This window comes from Coturnix japonica, chromosome 7 (assembly GCF_001577835.2).
Source record: "Coturnix japonica isolate 7356 chromosome 7, Coturnix japonica 2.1, whole genome shotgun sequence".
Classification (NCBI taxonomy): Eukaryota; Metazoa; Chordata; class Aves; order Galliformes; family Phasianidae; genus Coturnix; species Coturnix japonica.
Genome location: NC_029522.1, coordinates 9,676,348 through 9,693,119, shown reverse-complemented (window position 1 = coordinate 9,693,119; position 16,772 = coordinate 9,676,348). Strand labels below are relative to the sequence as shown.

Sequence of the window (16,772 nt, the reverse complement as noted above, 5' to 3'; positions counted from 1 at the left end):
TATAGCTCCCCTGGAAAAAAAGAAATAAAAATCTGTACATATTTGGTCTAAGTTCAAATCACTGGCACTGCAGGTTTGCTTTCAAGTACAGAATATGCACAATTGCCACTTCTAGGGCAAAGCAGTTGTACAAAGGCCAACTGTCCTTATGAAAAAACACTAAGTATTCACCACTGCCCATATATTTGGTATAAGGAAGTGATGAATATTTATACTTTTACAGAAAAAGGTTAACCATGAGTCACAAAGCAAGTCCACTTACATTCAGGATAATGTGACATATGACAATTTTGGTGGAAAACTGAAAATTCTGCTACCTACACGGGGACTTAATGTAAAAGAACGATTCATGGCTGCTGGGATCAACACTCATACCAGGCAGGAAAGACAGCACCTGCATATAAAAACTATCAATCACAGACTCTTCAGCTATAGCCTCCTGTCTACAGCTTATGTCCACAGATATGGTAGGTAAATGGGTGGCAGCTGTTGTAAAGTATCATAAAGGCAGAGATTTTCTTACACACGCTGAGACTTTCCTGCCTTCATTTGCTATAGAATTCCTAAGCAGTCTTGGCAAGTCTCAACCAGCTCATCCTTTATAATATCATTTTTGCAGGGTAAGATATTTCTTAGCCCAGTAGCATTTATTTATTGGATGGCAGCTTCTTCTGGAAGTACAGAACAGTCCAGCAAATGTAGGGAACACAGAGTAGTTGCTGTACAGCATTATGGGAGCACCCCCCATCATGCAATAGAAGAGCACGTATCACACAAGGTAGGGCCTAGAGGAAGGCAGGATGTGGCTACGGCTCACTTCAACCTGTTGATAAACCTCTACCTACATTACTACTTTTGCTAAGAACAGGCATTTATCTGTCCCTCCAGCTGATCTTTAATTTCCCTTTTGTGGAATACAAACTCCAAGAATGAGAAACGTTTATTGGATTACATGAAGAATTCACCAGCTGTTTTTCTTTGCCCAGTAGTTTTACTGACTATCCTAGGCAATGATAATACTGTTTCTCCCCAAGGTCAGCAATGCCTTTGCTGAAGTGACTGCTTAAACCATACGATCTCATCTCCTACTGACACTTGGAGTAAAAAGCACATTCCCATCCACAGCCCCTCCCACAGGTTAGCACCAGAGAAGCTAGCATACAAAATTCCAAACCTAAACTAAAGCCAATTGCTGCAGCAGCAACTCATTCTTTTTAGTCTCCCTTTGTATACAACTGTAAAGAGACTTAAAAGTAGCAACAGATAACTTTTTTTTTTTTAATTAACTAGATCTAAATACATGTGAAGCATTCAAGAACACTCCCCTTGAAAGGGCCTTACATTCACAAACAAATGAAAGAATTATATGCATCCATATCAGCAATACTTTAATTTGCCAGGCAAAGTATCGTTCTATCAACACTTAGGTTATTCTTTAGTTCCAATCATAGCTTTCTCTATTGAAACATACTCCCTTGATTACTTGTCCATGAATATTATGTCTCTGGTGGGTATAAGAAAGATAATACGATATGCTAATACATGTCAAACTGCTTTTCCCCCTTCAAACCATAAACATACCTTAGCTATATAAGAGACAAAGATGGCATGAAAACCTGGTGTGAGATCAGCTCTCACAGATTACTAAGAAAACAGATTCCAGTAGACATCTAGGTTTTACTGTTATTCAGGAGCATGATCACTACCCCTTAAAGGCACACAAAACCAGAATAACCTGTTCCTCTAACAACTTCCAGCATTGTATCTCATATATGATGACAAGCAAGCAAAAACAACGGTTAAGAAATCAAAATAAAATAGTTAACAAATCACAGAAATAAGGGAAAAACAGGAGGACCAAAAGTCTGTGTTAAGTAAGTAGAAGGAATACATTTTAATCTAACTTCATGTAAATTTCTGGTTTACCCTTATGTCAAAATATTGAAGCTTTGCCATACAAACCTTATAAACAAACTATAGAGAATCTCTCCCAAAACACCTGAGAATAGGCATATAAGCAAAAATGTGAGAATGCTGAGAACTGAATTGATACATAGTTTGCTTTTTTGCAAAACAAAACAAATATTGACATGAATATACCAGAAGTTCCCTGACATGCTTTGTACTTACTGGCTTCTTCTTTAACTTTGTCAATTTCTGCCATTAACGACACTTCCTTGTCTATGATGCTGAAAAAAAAACAACAAACAATAAAGGAAATAACCATTTAATCCATGCCATAACTCCATCAAGGCCAAAAGCAGAACTACACAAAGACTTCAGATCTTAGTTAGGGGAAGTAATGAAATAAAAAGGATTTTAAAAGTGGATGCTGAAAGAAAGGCACGGTTACTACAGATTATTATCAGTGCATTTAGTTATTATCAGTTAATTTAACCAGGCACTTCCTTGGTTTGCCTGTGTGCCTGCACAGATGTGGAGGTCACTCTAATTTACTTCTTCTGCATTGTCTGGGCACCGGTAGTCATCAAATGACAAAACAGTCCCTTTTCTAACTAAGCCAGATACACCCCTGCTGCTGCTCAGGTTAATAAGGCTCAGATTTCAGTGCTGTACTGACAATAAAACAGAAATATAAGCATATGGAAAGGGCTATTTCTGTTCCTATGGAGATATTTTTTTTATTTTTTTATTTTTTTTTTGCAAAGTATGTCAGAATAAGCAAGAAAATACTTTGTGATATGAATAAGCCTAGAAATATTTGAAAAATTTGAAATAAATGACAGAAGTAAGCTTCCTCATCCACCAAAGACTGGGAAGGTATGGTTCCCCTTTCACAGGGCCTTCTGAAGTTCTCATAAGCTCTTCCTTTCTTGAGGCCCTGAAGTGCAACCCCACACAGTGCTTCTAGTCACCTAACTGCTAATGCATTAGATGGGTCTACTGAGAGCAGATGAGGTCCAGTAAAACTTTTGTATCACCATTCCAGCAACGTCATTTGGTGAAGTATCAGCTGTTTTCCAGTGGGAAGCACACCGGTACGTCCCTCGTTTCTCTTCACGGGATTATTCTTAGCCATATTCATGTTTAATAAACACTCCCAGCATTAATAGTTCTGCTTGCCTAGGTGAGTAATCTCAAGCAGCTGGGGGGAAACTGCAAAAAGTTGGTCAAGCATCCACGCTCACTTAAAGGAATAGTGGAGTTCTCAGCTCAGTAAAATCATCCTTAAATGCAAGCTTGTGCACCCAGCTGAGGACAACAGGCCTTCAAGACCTAAAAACAGCCACTTGAAATTTGCTTGCCTTCAGAGACACACTGCACAGTATCTCCAGAATATAACATACTGAAATCTGACACAGATAAGGCAGGCAGAGCCAGCCCAAGATCTCTCAACAGTTTTTCACACAACTCTGCGTTCAGCTCCTGATCTGTATTTCAAAATGGCACAGTGTATACTGGTGAAAACAGAGGGCTTCTTAGGATCAAGTAAGCAAAGATCCTATGGTGTTCAGAGGGCAGCAGTCAATAACAAAAGATTTTTGGAGAGAAGGATGCACAGGCTGTTGACTAAAACAGGGCAAGATTAAGGAGCAGGAAGTGTAGGCAACACATGGCAGATACACAACTGACAGCCAGAAATTGACCAGATATATCATGTTCAAGCGCAATGAAGCTTTCTTGAACACCTTCTCACAGATTAATGAAGTTCACACAGGAGGTTTGCAACCAAAGTCCTGCAGAGCCCTACCCTCAGGTTTTACCAGTCAATCATGCCACCTTCACAGTGACTCCCAAAAGCCAACAGTATTCTCCAGTCATACATATTAGTCTTGGACTATAAAGAGTCAGGTGATAATTCAGCTCTTTAATCTGAATAGAGATAGCATTTTCAGTTAATCTTTTGTAACCATGTGCTACAGTAAACTTCCTCGGATTCCACAGCAGGTGACTGAAGTGAGTTGGGCAAGTTCTCCCTTGATATCTATCCTCCACAAAGATTGTTATGGTCTTCATTACTTTCCCCTATCTTCAAGAAATCTGCACATTTTTGCTTTTGCTATTTCTGTTACAGAAATGCTTCCCTAGTGTACCCCACAGGTTATATAATGTTTCTGCTGGAAAAAAAAATATTCAAGCAGCAAGCCTGCATTAGCAGAGCTCATCAGAAACCTATTTTGGCCCAGGTCATTCCCTGACTGTCCTCCCCCAACTCCAATGACACATCCTGGCTAAACAGCTTGGCCACTATCATTTTATTTTGATGCCAAGTAAAAACAATTTTAATACCAGAATAAAAGAAATACAACTGCTATGATATATTTCTCATACTTTATAGTCAGACCCCATCTGTTACTAGACAGTTTTCCAGTCCTAATGTTTCAGTGTGGTCTCTGATGAACATTTCAGGAAAGCATTTGGACGTTGAAGCAGTAGAGGCCAGGAATGTGATGACTGGCAGTGCAACAAAAACTGTAGTTACAAAGAGACATAAAAAACAAACAACAACAACAACAAACACTACAAAGAATAAGAAATAAAGAGGAAAGGGAAAAAAAAAAAAGAGCTTGGTGCCTTTGTCATTACCAGTTAATGTAATAAATATATTTTCTTCAATAGATCTTCATGGTGTTGTCTTCCCTGAAGAAAAGGCAGCTGTATTAACTCATTCCAGCTGAGGACACGGATTCTCTCTCCACATTAGGAATGGAGTATACTAATTCTCATCTGAAAGTGTACAGCTACATTCCTTAGCATGGAAATTGAACTATCATACATCATGGAATAATGGAGGAAATTAATGTTTCCTTTGAAAACTTGTAAGCCAACTAGCTCTAGGAAATGTTAGATTTCTTCTTAGTTCACAGAAGGGTCAGTTATTAAGGAAACTGAGTAGGAATCAATTTGATTCCTTTCCTACCCACAGAGAGCATCTTGCCAATTGCTAACCAGGAGAGAGCATCTGTAGCTTGGAGCACAGGTTTCAGCACCATTTGATTTTAATAACCAGGTGATTTTGACGTGAGTTCCAAGGACAAGATACTACTACTGAAAGAACACAGCAACAAAGAGACTTACCATAAAACACATTCAGATGCGTCAAAGAGGGCCAGAGTTTGTGCTGTAAAGATATGATATGCTGCTGGGGAGACAGCACTGATTAAGAATCCTTTCACATAAGAGATTCTAAAAGTAAGAACCTAACAAAGAGTAGGACACTTAAGTGGACACTAATTGTGCCTGGGCTTGCATAGCATGCCACAGCAAAAGAGCTGCAAACATCATCTCACTGCAGTAAGTTGCCAGCTCAGCAATGATAGGGGTAAATCATGTGGACAGCTGCCTCATTTCACACTCATACTCAGAACAAATTCTAAATTTATTCTGACATTAGAGGAAGCAAATTAATCTCTCTCTAGTTTACTGCATGAAATTTAGAGCACAAATAGTGAAAGAGATATTCACTTGTGGGTTTTCAGTCAGCTGCAACGCCACGATTTCAATCATTTTAGTGAAATTTTAATGGTGTTCCTTCAAAAACAACTGCTTCAAATTGCCAGATTTACAGCCTTATTGATAAGGATCAGAAGGCTTCATGACACCCAGAATATTCTCTTGTAAGTCCTCATGTCTCTCCTAGGCATCATGGTAAACCTCAGTGCACCTGAGCAGTTGGAAAAAAAAGGCTGAGATGCCATAGAGGCAAACATGTTGATGCAACTGAAAACAGCAGACAGAGATGAATGGGATAGCAGTGACTGGTATAGGCCCAATTCACATTACACTTTCTGAGCTCTTTCAAGCCCCAGAAATGTGCCAGTCTTCTAGAGGTGTTTACTGAGCACCACTGCTCCCTCAGAACAATCAGCTCTGTACACAATTTGACAAATACTGTTGTTTTGGAGACTGAAAAAGACATAGGTACCATATTCTGAATGACTGAAGTAGGGCTCTTCATCTGGAAGGACCCACTGGTGACCTCAGCAGGTGAGAAACTCAAATCACAACATACAATATGAGTCTTCTTTTCATGAGGGAGAGAATGTGGCCTGGAGCAGCAAACAGGCTGTTAGCTGGGGGGCACTACTGGGGGCTGATGACTTCAGCTTAAAAACAAAATATAGGGCACACTGTTCTCCAGTGACTTTGCTCTAGCAGTGGGCTTTGGAACAGACCCCAGTAGTTCCCCAAAGCTGAATTAGTTAACCATCTGCTGACAACTCAAGCAAGTTGTAAAATAGTGTGGGAAAGTTAGTACTGTCCCAGACCCAGATGTACCTAAGCTGAGATCACACATGGATTCAAGCAAGCCCTCAACTCCATCCAAGAGACCTGATTAGCTTATGGTTTATCACTGCCCTTTATTTCATGTATCCATTTCCCTTGTAGCAGAATATACCTGAACCACAGGCAAAGCGAAAACAACAACAAAAAAGCCTCTACTAAACTGCATATTTTACAAAAGAACTCACACCCCAATCAGCAACTGTGCCTGTCAAATGTTAGCAAAAAGAACTAGAACAATGTGATGAAAATGTAAATACAGAACTAATCAGGACCTATAACAGGTGATTACAGGCTTGGTAGGATTACTGAATGGCCACGTTTCATGACTGCAGGAATGATACTTGAAGTATCTACTGCAGTAAACACTGTAAGAAAAGGTGTTCTTACAACACATCTTTTGCAATGTCTCAGTAAGCAATATTCTTCCAATATTAGCTTAGTTGTATTTGAGTGTTCACAGTCTTTGAAGGTTATTTGATCACTGTACTAGAGCAAGCACAATGTTTACACGGCAAACCACATTACATGAATTTTCATTCTGATCACAAATACAGTCAGTAAGCAGCTAAACAAAAGACAGTAAATCAATTTCACTGGAATTCTTCCTCTCCATAGGGTACCATCTGTCAATAGTAAAAGATCCCCAATGGATTTCAGTTCTTCAAGTTTGTTATATATTGCTTTATACCTATCATTGCTAACATTGTTCTCTCCAGCAGCCAGCTAGCGTGGTGATTACTGATAAACCCATTATAACTAAATCTCTATTTGATTTTTTCTTAATAGATTTCTTCACAATCAGTTAAGAATTTATTATCCTAAAAACTTATTTAAAATTGAAAAATGACATAGAAAGGCATCCTGCAAAATAGCACTTCTAAATTTTATTTATATACAAATGAAGGCATCAACTTAGAATTTTACCAAGCTTCAAGAACTGTGTGAATTGTACCATGGCTTGTAAGAAACTGGCAAGGTTTTACATAATTTTTACATCAATTTGTCATGGATGTCTTTCCTGTCTGAGTCTCAGTCCTGATTCAGTTAATGGTATCTCATGACTGTACTGGTTTTATACAGCTAGCTTAAATGCATTCTGCTATGGCAGAAGGCTGTGAATCCTGTTCCTGTGCTCCTGATAGTTAAGAGAGGTCACTTTCCCAGAAGCATCCTGGAAAGTCACAAAAAAGGGAGAGGAGTTTGGCTCTTAGAATCAATAAACATTTTTGAGATTATTCCCCTTGTGTGTTTATTAAGTCAGATTTCTCCTTAACACGATGCTGAGATCAGAAAGGACACATTCACTTGCTTTTTCCTCCAAAATAACATGTAGAAAAGCAACAATTAGTGCACACATCCCAAGAAACCATGTGCTCGCAATTCTGCTGAAGAAACACACCCACAAATGTCCAGGTAAGAAAAAAAGATAACGAGGCCATGCAGTACAAACAGGAAATGAGACAGTGAGATCTACCCTCCCAAGCATAGTGGGGGAAAAAAAAAAAAGGGTATTAAGCAAGTCTCTGTAAAAGACTACGAGGCCAGGAGGGGGACTATGAATCTCACTGTTTCAAGAGATCCATCTGTTCCTTCCACTAGTACTAAGCCAAAGAAAGTAATCCCAAACTGCTGGAGACAGCGAGAAAAAAGCAAGCACAAGCTCCAGCTGCTGTAGCAGGCAAGTGGCCAGCCTCAGGCCAGAGCTGCTCTCTTCAGTCCTTCCAGACCCCCCAGGCAGTGTGAGTTAGGCTAGGGGCCTAGGTAGAAGCAGTGCTTTTTGAAGGTACCTGAAAACAAAGCTGGGCTCCAGGAAGCCTAAACTTTTGGGAGAATACTTATCCTCTCTGCTGATAAGGTTACAGACTGGATTGCATGATTGATGGGCAAGTAAGAATCAGAACAAACTGCTAGAGGATTTGAAAATCTCTTTAGACACATAAGGACTAAAGAACATCAGCTGAAGGACAGACACATAGACAGAAAGCTAATGAGGATTGCCTGAAAATGCTGACCATAGCACAGAAACTTTACTCAGTGTAAAGCAGAACCAGCCCTGACCTTCCCAGGCACGTGCCCATACTTTATATTAAAACAGCTCTAATAAGGAAAGGCCTTCATCCAGTACCACTGAATCTGGAGTGTAGGAAGCAGAAAACCATAATCTTTACAGTTCACCAAGCAGGGGTTCCAGTAAGAGGATGGCACCGTTATGCAGTTGTGAGCACCAACTGTACAGCTTATCCCTTGGCAGTGAATTATTACATCCTTTTCAAATGACACATTCCCCCATTTAACTGCTACTCTGCTTTTATTCTGAATTAGGCAGCAACAGCAATCTTGCTTTATCTTCTCCAGACATACAGTACATGTTTCTCTGAATGGATCTGAATACATTTTTAAAGTGTTACCAAGGCCAGAGCCCTTCTTGGTGCTGGTTTTCCTACTTTTTATAAACCACTGGACATACCAAAGTGTTTGAGAAGCAACAAGCAGAATAGGCTTGTCTTTCTTTGGTCAGATTCTGCACACAGAGTAATTAAATCTGTCCCTCACTACTACAGAGTGTCTTCCATTTGTAGTTGGAAGCAGACTGTATGGATGAGTAGCAGATGTTTCTTTTCAGTCCTCCATATGACTGTGTGGATGCCCAATATGTGCACATGATTTGCTGGCTAAAGGTGCTATGAAAAACAGTGGCTCCATTTGTACTTAACTTACTTCACTCAGATTTCCTGGGCTCTCCTTTTATCCCCAAGGTAACTATTCAGTCTCTCCGTAGAAGTGTGAGAACACAATCACAAGCATGGGTTTTAACCTTGGCAACAAATGCCTCAAACATGATTGAGAGAGGAGATTGCTGAGTTTTACTGATCCTCCCCTGCAACTTAAATAGTTTGTCATCCTTCTCTTCCTTGTCTTACCCTACTGTATGATGTGGCTGCGTTCTGACATTTTGGCAGCTTATATTCTCACTCATACAGAGGTGCACCTGATGCACACACCCCTCAGACTGATTGCAAGGAGCAGAAACACTGACCCTGTTAGAAGGATCTTCTTCATAACTTTCAGGTACACAAACAAGTTCAAGAAAGAGTGCCCACTCAGGCTGCTCTGTCTCTTTCTTAGCCCTAAGGAAAGCAATATCATAGCAGCCTTTGCAAAAAATGATAAAGACGACAGTGCCAGGCATAGCATATATATAGCAACATGGAATTTGCAATAGAAGCACTTGTGACATCTACAAATATATGTATTACATGCTGAAAATCAGCAAATTATAATGGGGAAAAAGAAAACGTAGAAAAGAGCAGGAGAGAAAAGAATGAGGAAAAGGAATGAATTAGAGATGATAACTTGAAATAAGTGTGAAGAAGAAACAACGGGGGGGGGGAAGGGGATGAGAATGGTGGGGAAAAGAAACAAAGAGTATGGGAAACAGAGAGAGCAAAGGATGTTATGCCAAAGAAGGTAAGACTTCATCTCTTCTTTCTCCGCATCTTAAAGTGGAAAACAAGGATTACAGAATATGCCACAGAACTGGACTTTGGGGAAAGCTTTTACTTGCTCAGTTACACTGCCACTGAACTTGATATGAAAGAATTAGATAAAATGGATAGCCCTGGAAAAAAAAAAAATCCACTAGGTTTTATTTTTTCCTAAATACTGCAGTTTTGTTCCCCTTTATGTATGTAAACACAGATATGCATGTATTGCATCCGTACTGCTGAGTTGTTTCTCAATTACGTGACATCTTTTTTTTGATAAGAACAAATAAACAGAGCCTAAGACCACCAATGCCAATGGCCTGCGTGAGTCCCTTGTTCTTAGCTGGTTCTGAGGGACCTTAATCTGAGTTACCTACCAGCTGTGTAGTTCCGCAAAAGCAGCTTTGATCTTCTTCACTGAATTATCTACTTCCTCTTTGATCATCATACGATATCTAGTTAGAGAAACGGTGCAACGCTGTAAGTCTTTTACTGATTTTTCAATGTTTGGCCCTAAAACAAAACAAAACAAAAAAACAACAAACAAAAAATAGCACAAAAGTCAGAAAGCTCATTTTGGCTTTTCTGAATGAGGGAGCAGGAACAATTTAAGATATTTTTGCCCACTGAAGTCCAAAAGCACACATTTTCCTTAGTTCTTCTATGATGTTCTTAACTTCCTAAATATGTACACACAAATTCATTCCTCAAATCAGATATTTGTCAAAGTAGCTGTAATAAATCAAATTATTCATTTGAAATTTCATACCATTTGAAATCAGCTATAAATTGTTCTGCTCATTTCTGTTAGACTGAACGTGATTTTACTCCCACTTCCCAAGACATCTCTTCTTCACATAGTTTTTATTCTAGAGGCACCAGATTTCTGACCATTTTATTACACAACAACCACATGAAGTGACTTGCTTTACCTCTTTTTTTCACTGAATCATCTGTTTTTGTTTCAGGTTGGCTTGTAGCATTGGATGATTTAACTGAGGAAGATTTTGACTTTGGCCTGCCTAGGTTACCCTGGAATTGAACTGATGACTGAAGAGGCTCGTGCTGCTCTACTCCATTCACAGTCGCTGGACTTAACTCCACAGACACTCTCTGATGCTCATGTTCTTGGACTGCAAGAAAACATTAAGGTACAAGACATGGAGTTAGAAGATTCTCTAGCAGACTTTGACTCATTGCAGGAAACCATCACACACAAAAAGGCATACTGGAGACATCTAATACAAAGGGAGACAGAATAACAGCAACAAACCTAAATTAAAAGCAATATCCACACATTCTCTCATATCATACTGTGGCACATCACAGGGAAACACCAGCTTTACTTTACTATCTTGTTCCTGGAGTCCCTTTCAGGCAGCCACACTTTTATGGCTCTGAAGGACCTAACCTCACAGACAGTGAGATGATATGAGGAAGGCTTCAGCCTGCTGTTTCTTATGGGGAGGAAAACACAAGGAGCTCTCAGCAGACACCTGTGATATTTCTATTGTGTCAGCTGTCTGAAGGTGACAGTGAAATGCCTACAGTAACATTAAATTGATAGGAAAGGAACAAAACCAAACAAGTCTGACAGTGACAAAACATAAGAGATTGCAACACCAAAGGAAAAAAAAATGTGAGACGAGTGCTCTCTGGATGCGCTTCAGCATTTCAAATGGCTTTAGCACAGCCCGTTTGACTTGCCCAAAACCCAAGAAGGCACAGTTTATGAACCAAAAGATCTTGTTCACTCTGCTCACTGTTTAGTTCTGTGTTCTTAAGCACACAATTAGTAACATTTTGTGTCGTTCAACCTCAAGAAAGTAGCTACTAAACTGTCTGCAAGACCAGAAACCTAGTGCATTTACTAGTGTTGAAGAACCTCCCAACTTCCAACTACTAGGTCAGGACACACCTAAAAGCTTATAAAAATCTTAAAGCTATGGTAATATGTATCATATTTGCAATTTGTAAAAGCAAGAAAAAAAACTAATAGCAGCCGTAATCTAGGGCTGCCAGAAGCTTGAAAGTGAAGAGATGAAACACTGTTACAACCAACAGCATTAAAAAAAAATTTAAAGGGCAAAAGGTTTCATAGATCTTCTCCTGCAGAGGTTTGTTCTCATTGGTATTACCATAAACAGTAATTCTGTACTTACTAGAACTCAGCAAGTAAGAATTTCTGTGTTACTGCTTCCCAGAGCTTCCAATTCAGTATCTAGACCCTAGCAGAATTGCATACATACTAAGCAACTATTTAACCACACACCTTCAACACTAAGGCCCTCCTTTCCCTATCACGGAAAATCAGTGGAGACCCACTCTGGCATTCAGAGATGAGGGGGGAAAAAAAAAAAAAAAAAAAAAGGGCTAGTCTGGGCTAGGCAATAAAGAAATGTTATGATATGCAGCAGGCCCACACTGCCTAAATTACTTTGCAGGTTAGGGACCTGATCACTTCTGTCACCATCTTATACCAAAGTACCAAAGCCATTTCCAAACCCTGTATTCTCATGTATTCATATCAGTCATACTCTGCATCAGCTGAGCCTCTCTGATTACAGTTTGAACTATTGGCTCAAAAGAAGAAGGGAAAAAAAAAAAAAAAAAAAAAAGAGAGGACATTGCAAGGTAAACTGTGTCCAGTCACAGATCTACAGGCAAAGATTTATCAGATACATACACTTTGCACAAACATCCCTCTCTTATATCCTTTTATTACACGCTACATAATAGCAGTAAAAATTATGATCCTTATGTAAATAGGCTTGTCTACTGCCACCTAAAAGGTGCCTTGTCCCAGGTGAACTGACCTGTGGTTTCTGGACAGCCTGGCGCTGATGCTACAAATTGTGGTCTTTTGTTGTCTAGAGAAGTGGCTTCCAGTTTCTCATTGGCAGAATCATCACAACGGTTGTCCTTAGAGCATCCATTCAGATGGCAGCCAGGCATTCTCTGGGACTCCTGAGATGCCTTCTCAGGCCCATCATTCTTATTTTTAGCATCCTTGTTGCCTGGGTGCTGTTTAGATTTGCTTCTTTTTCTCCTATTATTCTAAATTGAGATATATTGCAAGAACAGACATTACTTAGAGCAGCTCATAAATTCAGTATATACAAAGACCAATATTCTTAAAATGCCATATAAGTGGCATTCACTACAATGCAATTTACATACAATGTATTATATAGCACACCATGGTATCAGATCAGCTGAAAATATAAATAGTTTCAAATACAAACAGAAGATCCACACTATTTTTCCTCTTTCTTCTAAACAGAACAGTTATACTGCAAAATGGTAACAGAGCCTGGGCTTCAGTGAAGCTCAGATAGCTCCTAACAACCATGGCGACACCCATTAAGTAACATGGAAGATCCCTGAAGGCATCCTTCTTTTCTGGATGAATAGGAGCAGAAGACAGAGGTTAACTACTGCTGCTTTAATTCTTCAGCCCATAAAGTGGAGCCTCCAGGACAGTGCCTCCCTAGGCTGCCATATGTATCCTAAACATATTCTTGAAGTGTCTGACCTAGGAGCAGCCCTAGTACACAATCCTAATTGATGACTCATATGTATATGTTATTCTTACAACCAGAAGCAAAACCTCTAGAGCCAAGTGGCCATGACTCTCCAGGACACAACTGCACATTGAAAGTAGGCTTGTTTGCGAATTTATTCTGTACTTGTCTAGAGTCTGGCTTCTTCTAACACTTTCAAACATGCTGTTCTGGAAACAAAGAACTCTGTACTAGAGAAACAGCAACAGATGAACAAGATGAAAAATAACACACACATTTGCCTTCAGGTATTCTGAACAGGGGCATGGATGAAGACAACTACATTAGCAAAGGCAGAAAAAGTACAGGCCAAAATGAAACTATTACATTCAGTTGCAGACAGCTGATAAATGGTCTGAATGCTCTAATTTTCCAGAACAAGTCCTTACCTTCTTTTTTCCTGTCATATTCCATTCTTTTAGAACCTGAGTTGCGCTACCTAGAGAAAGGAGAGAGAAAACATTTCAACAACAGTTCAGCTGTGAGAAAGAAAATCCCTATTTGGGAAGAGTTTCCAGTTTCCTAGCTGAGCAGCGCCTCTGTTTGTGAATTTTCTAATGTCGGGAAAATGAAAGAACTGCAGTCTCCCTCTTTGCACTTGGTAGCCTTAGGTGACTACACTGTGGATGAGCTATTTGACACTAGTGCTGTTTATGCTCTTCCTTGCACAAAATAACTAAGTGGATGCCCGACTTAATGCACTACCACAAGCTTCAGAAAATAAACAAACAATAATCTTAAAAAAATCAGTATTTAGCCTGTAGGAAAAGTATTGCAGTACCCCACATAACACTGCACAAATGAAGTTCTCCATCCAAACTTCTTAATATTTTTAAATCTTCTGGCATTTTGGCAGATGTTTCCTGCACATTATCTGCCATGTTCAGAAGACCTAAGAGCATAAAGCTGAAGATTTAATTAGCATATAAAAACATAATTTTGTAGACAAGTGCAGAAACCCTGCATCCATTGGTCCATATGTAGGCCTGACAGTAAAAGCCATTATTCATACTTTGTATACCTGAAGTTTTGTCTGCCAGTCCCAGTGTTTGTTTAGATAAAACGTTCAGAACAAAGTGAAAACAGCCTTAATCACGTCAGATGCACTTTGGAAGAAAACTATTCTACATCCTGTAACCACTGGTGTTTGCTCCTTGATTCTAAAGCTAAAAACATGCTCATGTAAGCATGCAGCCTGCACTGGCATCCAGACTGTTATGGGCAGTATTTGCCACAACAATTTTCTTAATCACGGCTAAGCTAGAACTTTCCTGTGTGAATCTGAGAATCATTTCACCATTTTTTTTCTAGTAAATTCTTATTAACTACTCTATACAAATGGGTTTATGTCCTGCTATTTTTTTACTCATTCCAGATGACATCCTTATTCAGAAATACTGCAGCTTTCAGACAACCATGAGCGGTCAACTTGCATTCAGACAAAAACATGCAAGGCTTTCAAATGCACCAAAATTATTTTTCTATTCCAATAATACAGATGTAAGATTACATTGTGAGTCTCTCGCACATGTGAAAAGTGATTATGTCTGTTCGCAGCAGTGCTAAGCCTGATTTGATAAACTGAACAAACACCTATGGAATCCAAACTTGTACTTTGCTTCCCAGATCATGCAACTCTGCAGACAGAAGGTTAAAAAAGCTTCCATTGCACATGTAGTTATTTATTTATTCTTAGTTATATATACACATACATAACCCCCTTTCTTAGAAGTATGCTATCTTTGATAGAAGCTGCTCCACTATGGTGAAATAAAACCACAGTTGCTGCCTACTGAACTCCATGCTGTTGAACATGTGCAGTTTTACTTGACAGCTTTGTCAGCTGTTTCCACAGTAGCACCCAGTACTTTTTGTGTTAGATGGCACTGCCTTAGTTTTACTTCCCTCAGTTGCCCTGTGAGTTAGTCATTCACATCAAAATATGACTTAACACACTATCTGTATTCATTCTATCCACAGTAGCAGCTGAATGGACACAATTCCCTGGTGCCACTTTGTGCCTAAACAAATCAGGTCTTCTGTCTATTGCTGTTGCTAAACAAAGAAGAAATACGTAGGTGACTCCAAAAGTAATGCTTTCTATTTATTTCCACAAAAACTACAACAGCTACAAGGAGAACAATAACACTATTTGGAAGAGCAAATTCTCAGCTACAAAACACTATCTTTCAACAGCTGCAACCATCATCTATGCCTTTTCACCAGGTATGAACAAGAGCCTTAAGGCTCATAAAATTCTGCACCAGCAGAGGTGACTTGCTGTTTCACAACAACTACTACTACTACAGCATTGTTGCAAGGAAAACACTGCCCACACAGTCCAACTTTCACTGTGCTCACAACCACTACTTCATCTCCCTAAATGTTTAGCAAGTGTAGATGAATGTCAGTGGGTGCCATTTTCTCCACATGGAGGAGTTCAGTGACACACCTTGGCTGCATTCACACTTCCATGTCAGACATTTTCTGACAGACTGCCCCTCTGCTACTACCTGTCACACACAACATGTAATTTCCATTGTGGGGGGAGGTTCAACCTCTAATGCCATATCATCAGCATCTACCTTTGACATTGTGGGCTGACACAGTAAAACAGGAGGTGTTGCTTTTGGAGTAGAATTTTGATGCATTTGTGATTAGTCTGCTAACATCTACTTTCTGTATGTTCGTACATAATTCTTAGTACATGATAAGGCTTCTTGACAGATACGTCTCAGTAAATTATTCCAAACTAAAATCAAAACTATTCTGAACTAAAATAGTTATGAAATAAGCAGCTTGGTGAGATAACAATTCCCTAATGTTTCAGTATCACTGAGTAATACAAACAGCCTCACAGCATTGATTTGTTTTTTAAGATACAAAGGGCTTGTGAAATGCTGAACTTCTAATGTCTTTGAAGCACCTTCATGCCACAGAATTTTGAGAGGATTTCCTCACATTATGCCAGTATTGCTACAAAGGTTTCTTACAGACTTTGGGGAAAGTTCAAAATTCTTACCATTATTTATTTATCAGAAAAGTGTTATTCAAATAGAAGTGACCTTTCACTAGAGATGGCCTCACTATGCCAAATACGAAGCCGGATATAGATTTAGACCATCTCTAACTTTCAATTGAGTCTTGGTTCAGCCATTATAAATATCAAAGCTATTTGCACAGTTTAAATTGAGGTTTGAATGTCAATGTATGCGTCAAGTTCAGGAGTTCATGGGCCCAGTTATCTGCTTCAGAACAACCACCAATTTCCATGAGCAGTCTGTCTCCAGCAGTGAATCATATTATGACATACAAACTTTAAAGAGCATTGGTTTTCATCAGAAAAAGGTCTGCAACAAGAATTACACTAAAAATAACCTCACAGAGAAAAGATGATCAGTCAGGTCAAGCTCATGTTGTGAAGAAACAGAGATGGAGACAGCAGGATTAAAAATAAAAAATGAACTGGTAGTGA

General features: G+C 39.3%; 1 protein-coding gene across 2 annotated transcripts in view; it reads right to left on the bottom strand.

Moving 5' to 3' along the window:
• Positions 1–16,772, bottom strand: part of SPATS2L (spermatogenesis associated serine rich 2 like) — a 67,884-nt gene that overhangs the window by 5,820 nt on the left and 45,292 nt on the right. For both annotated transcript variants that reach the window (XM_015868172.1, XM_032445712.1), the window contains exons 5-9: positions 13,687–13,736; positions 12,551–12,791; positions 10,667–10,867; positions 10,112–10,247; positions 2,131–2,189 (exon numbers count right to left, since the gene is read on the bottom strand). In XM_015868172.1, coding sequence (XP_015723658.1) covers positions 2,131–2,189; positions 10,112–10,247; positions 10,667–10,867; positions 12,551–12,791; positions 13,687–13,736 — 687 coding nt within the window. The remainder of the gene's footprint in view (positions 1–2,130; positions 2,190–10,111; positions 10,248–10,666; positions 10,868–12,550; positions 12,792–13,686; positions 13,737–16,772) is intronic.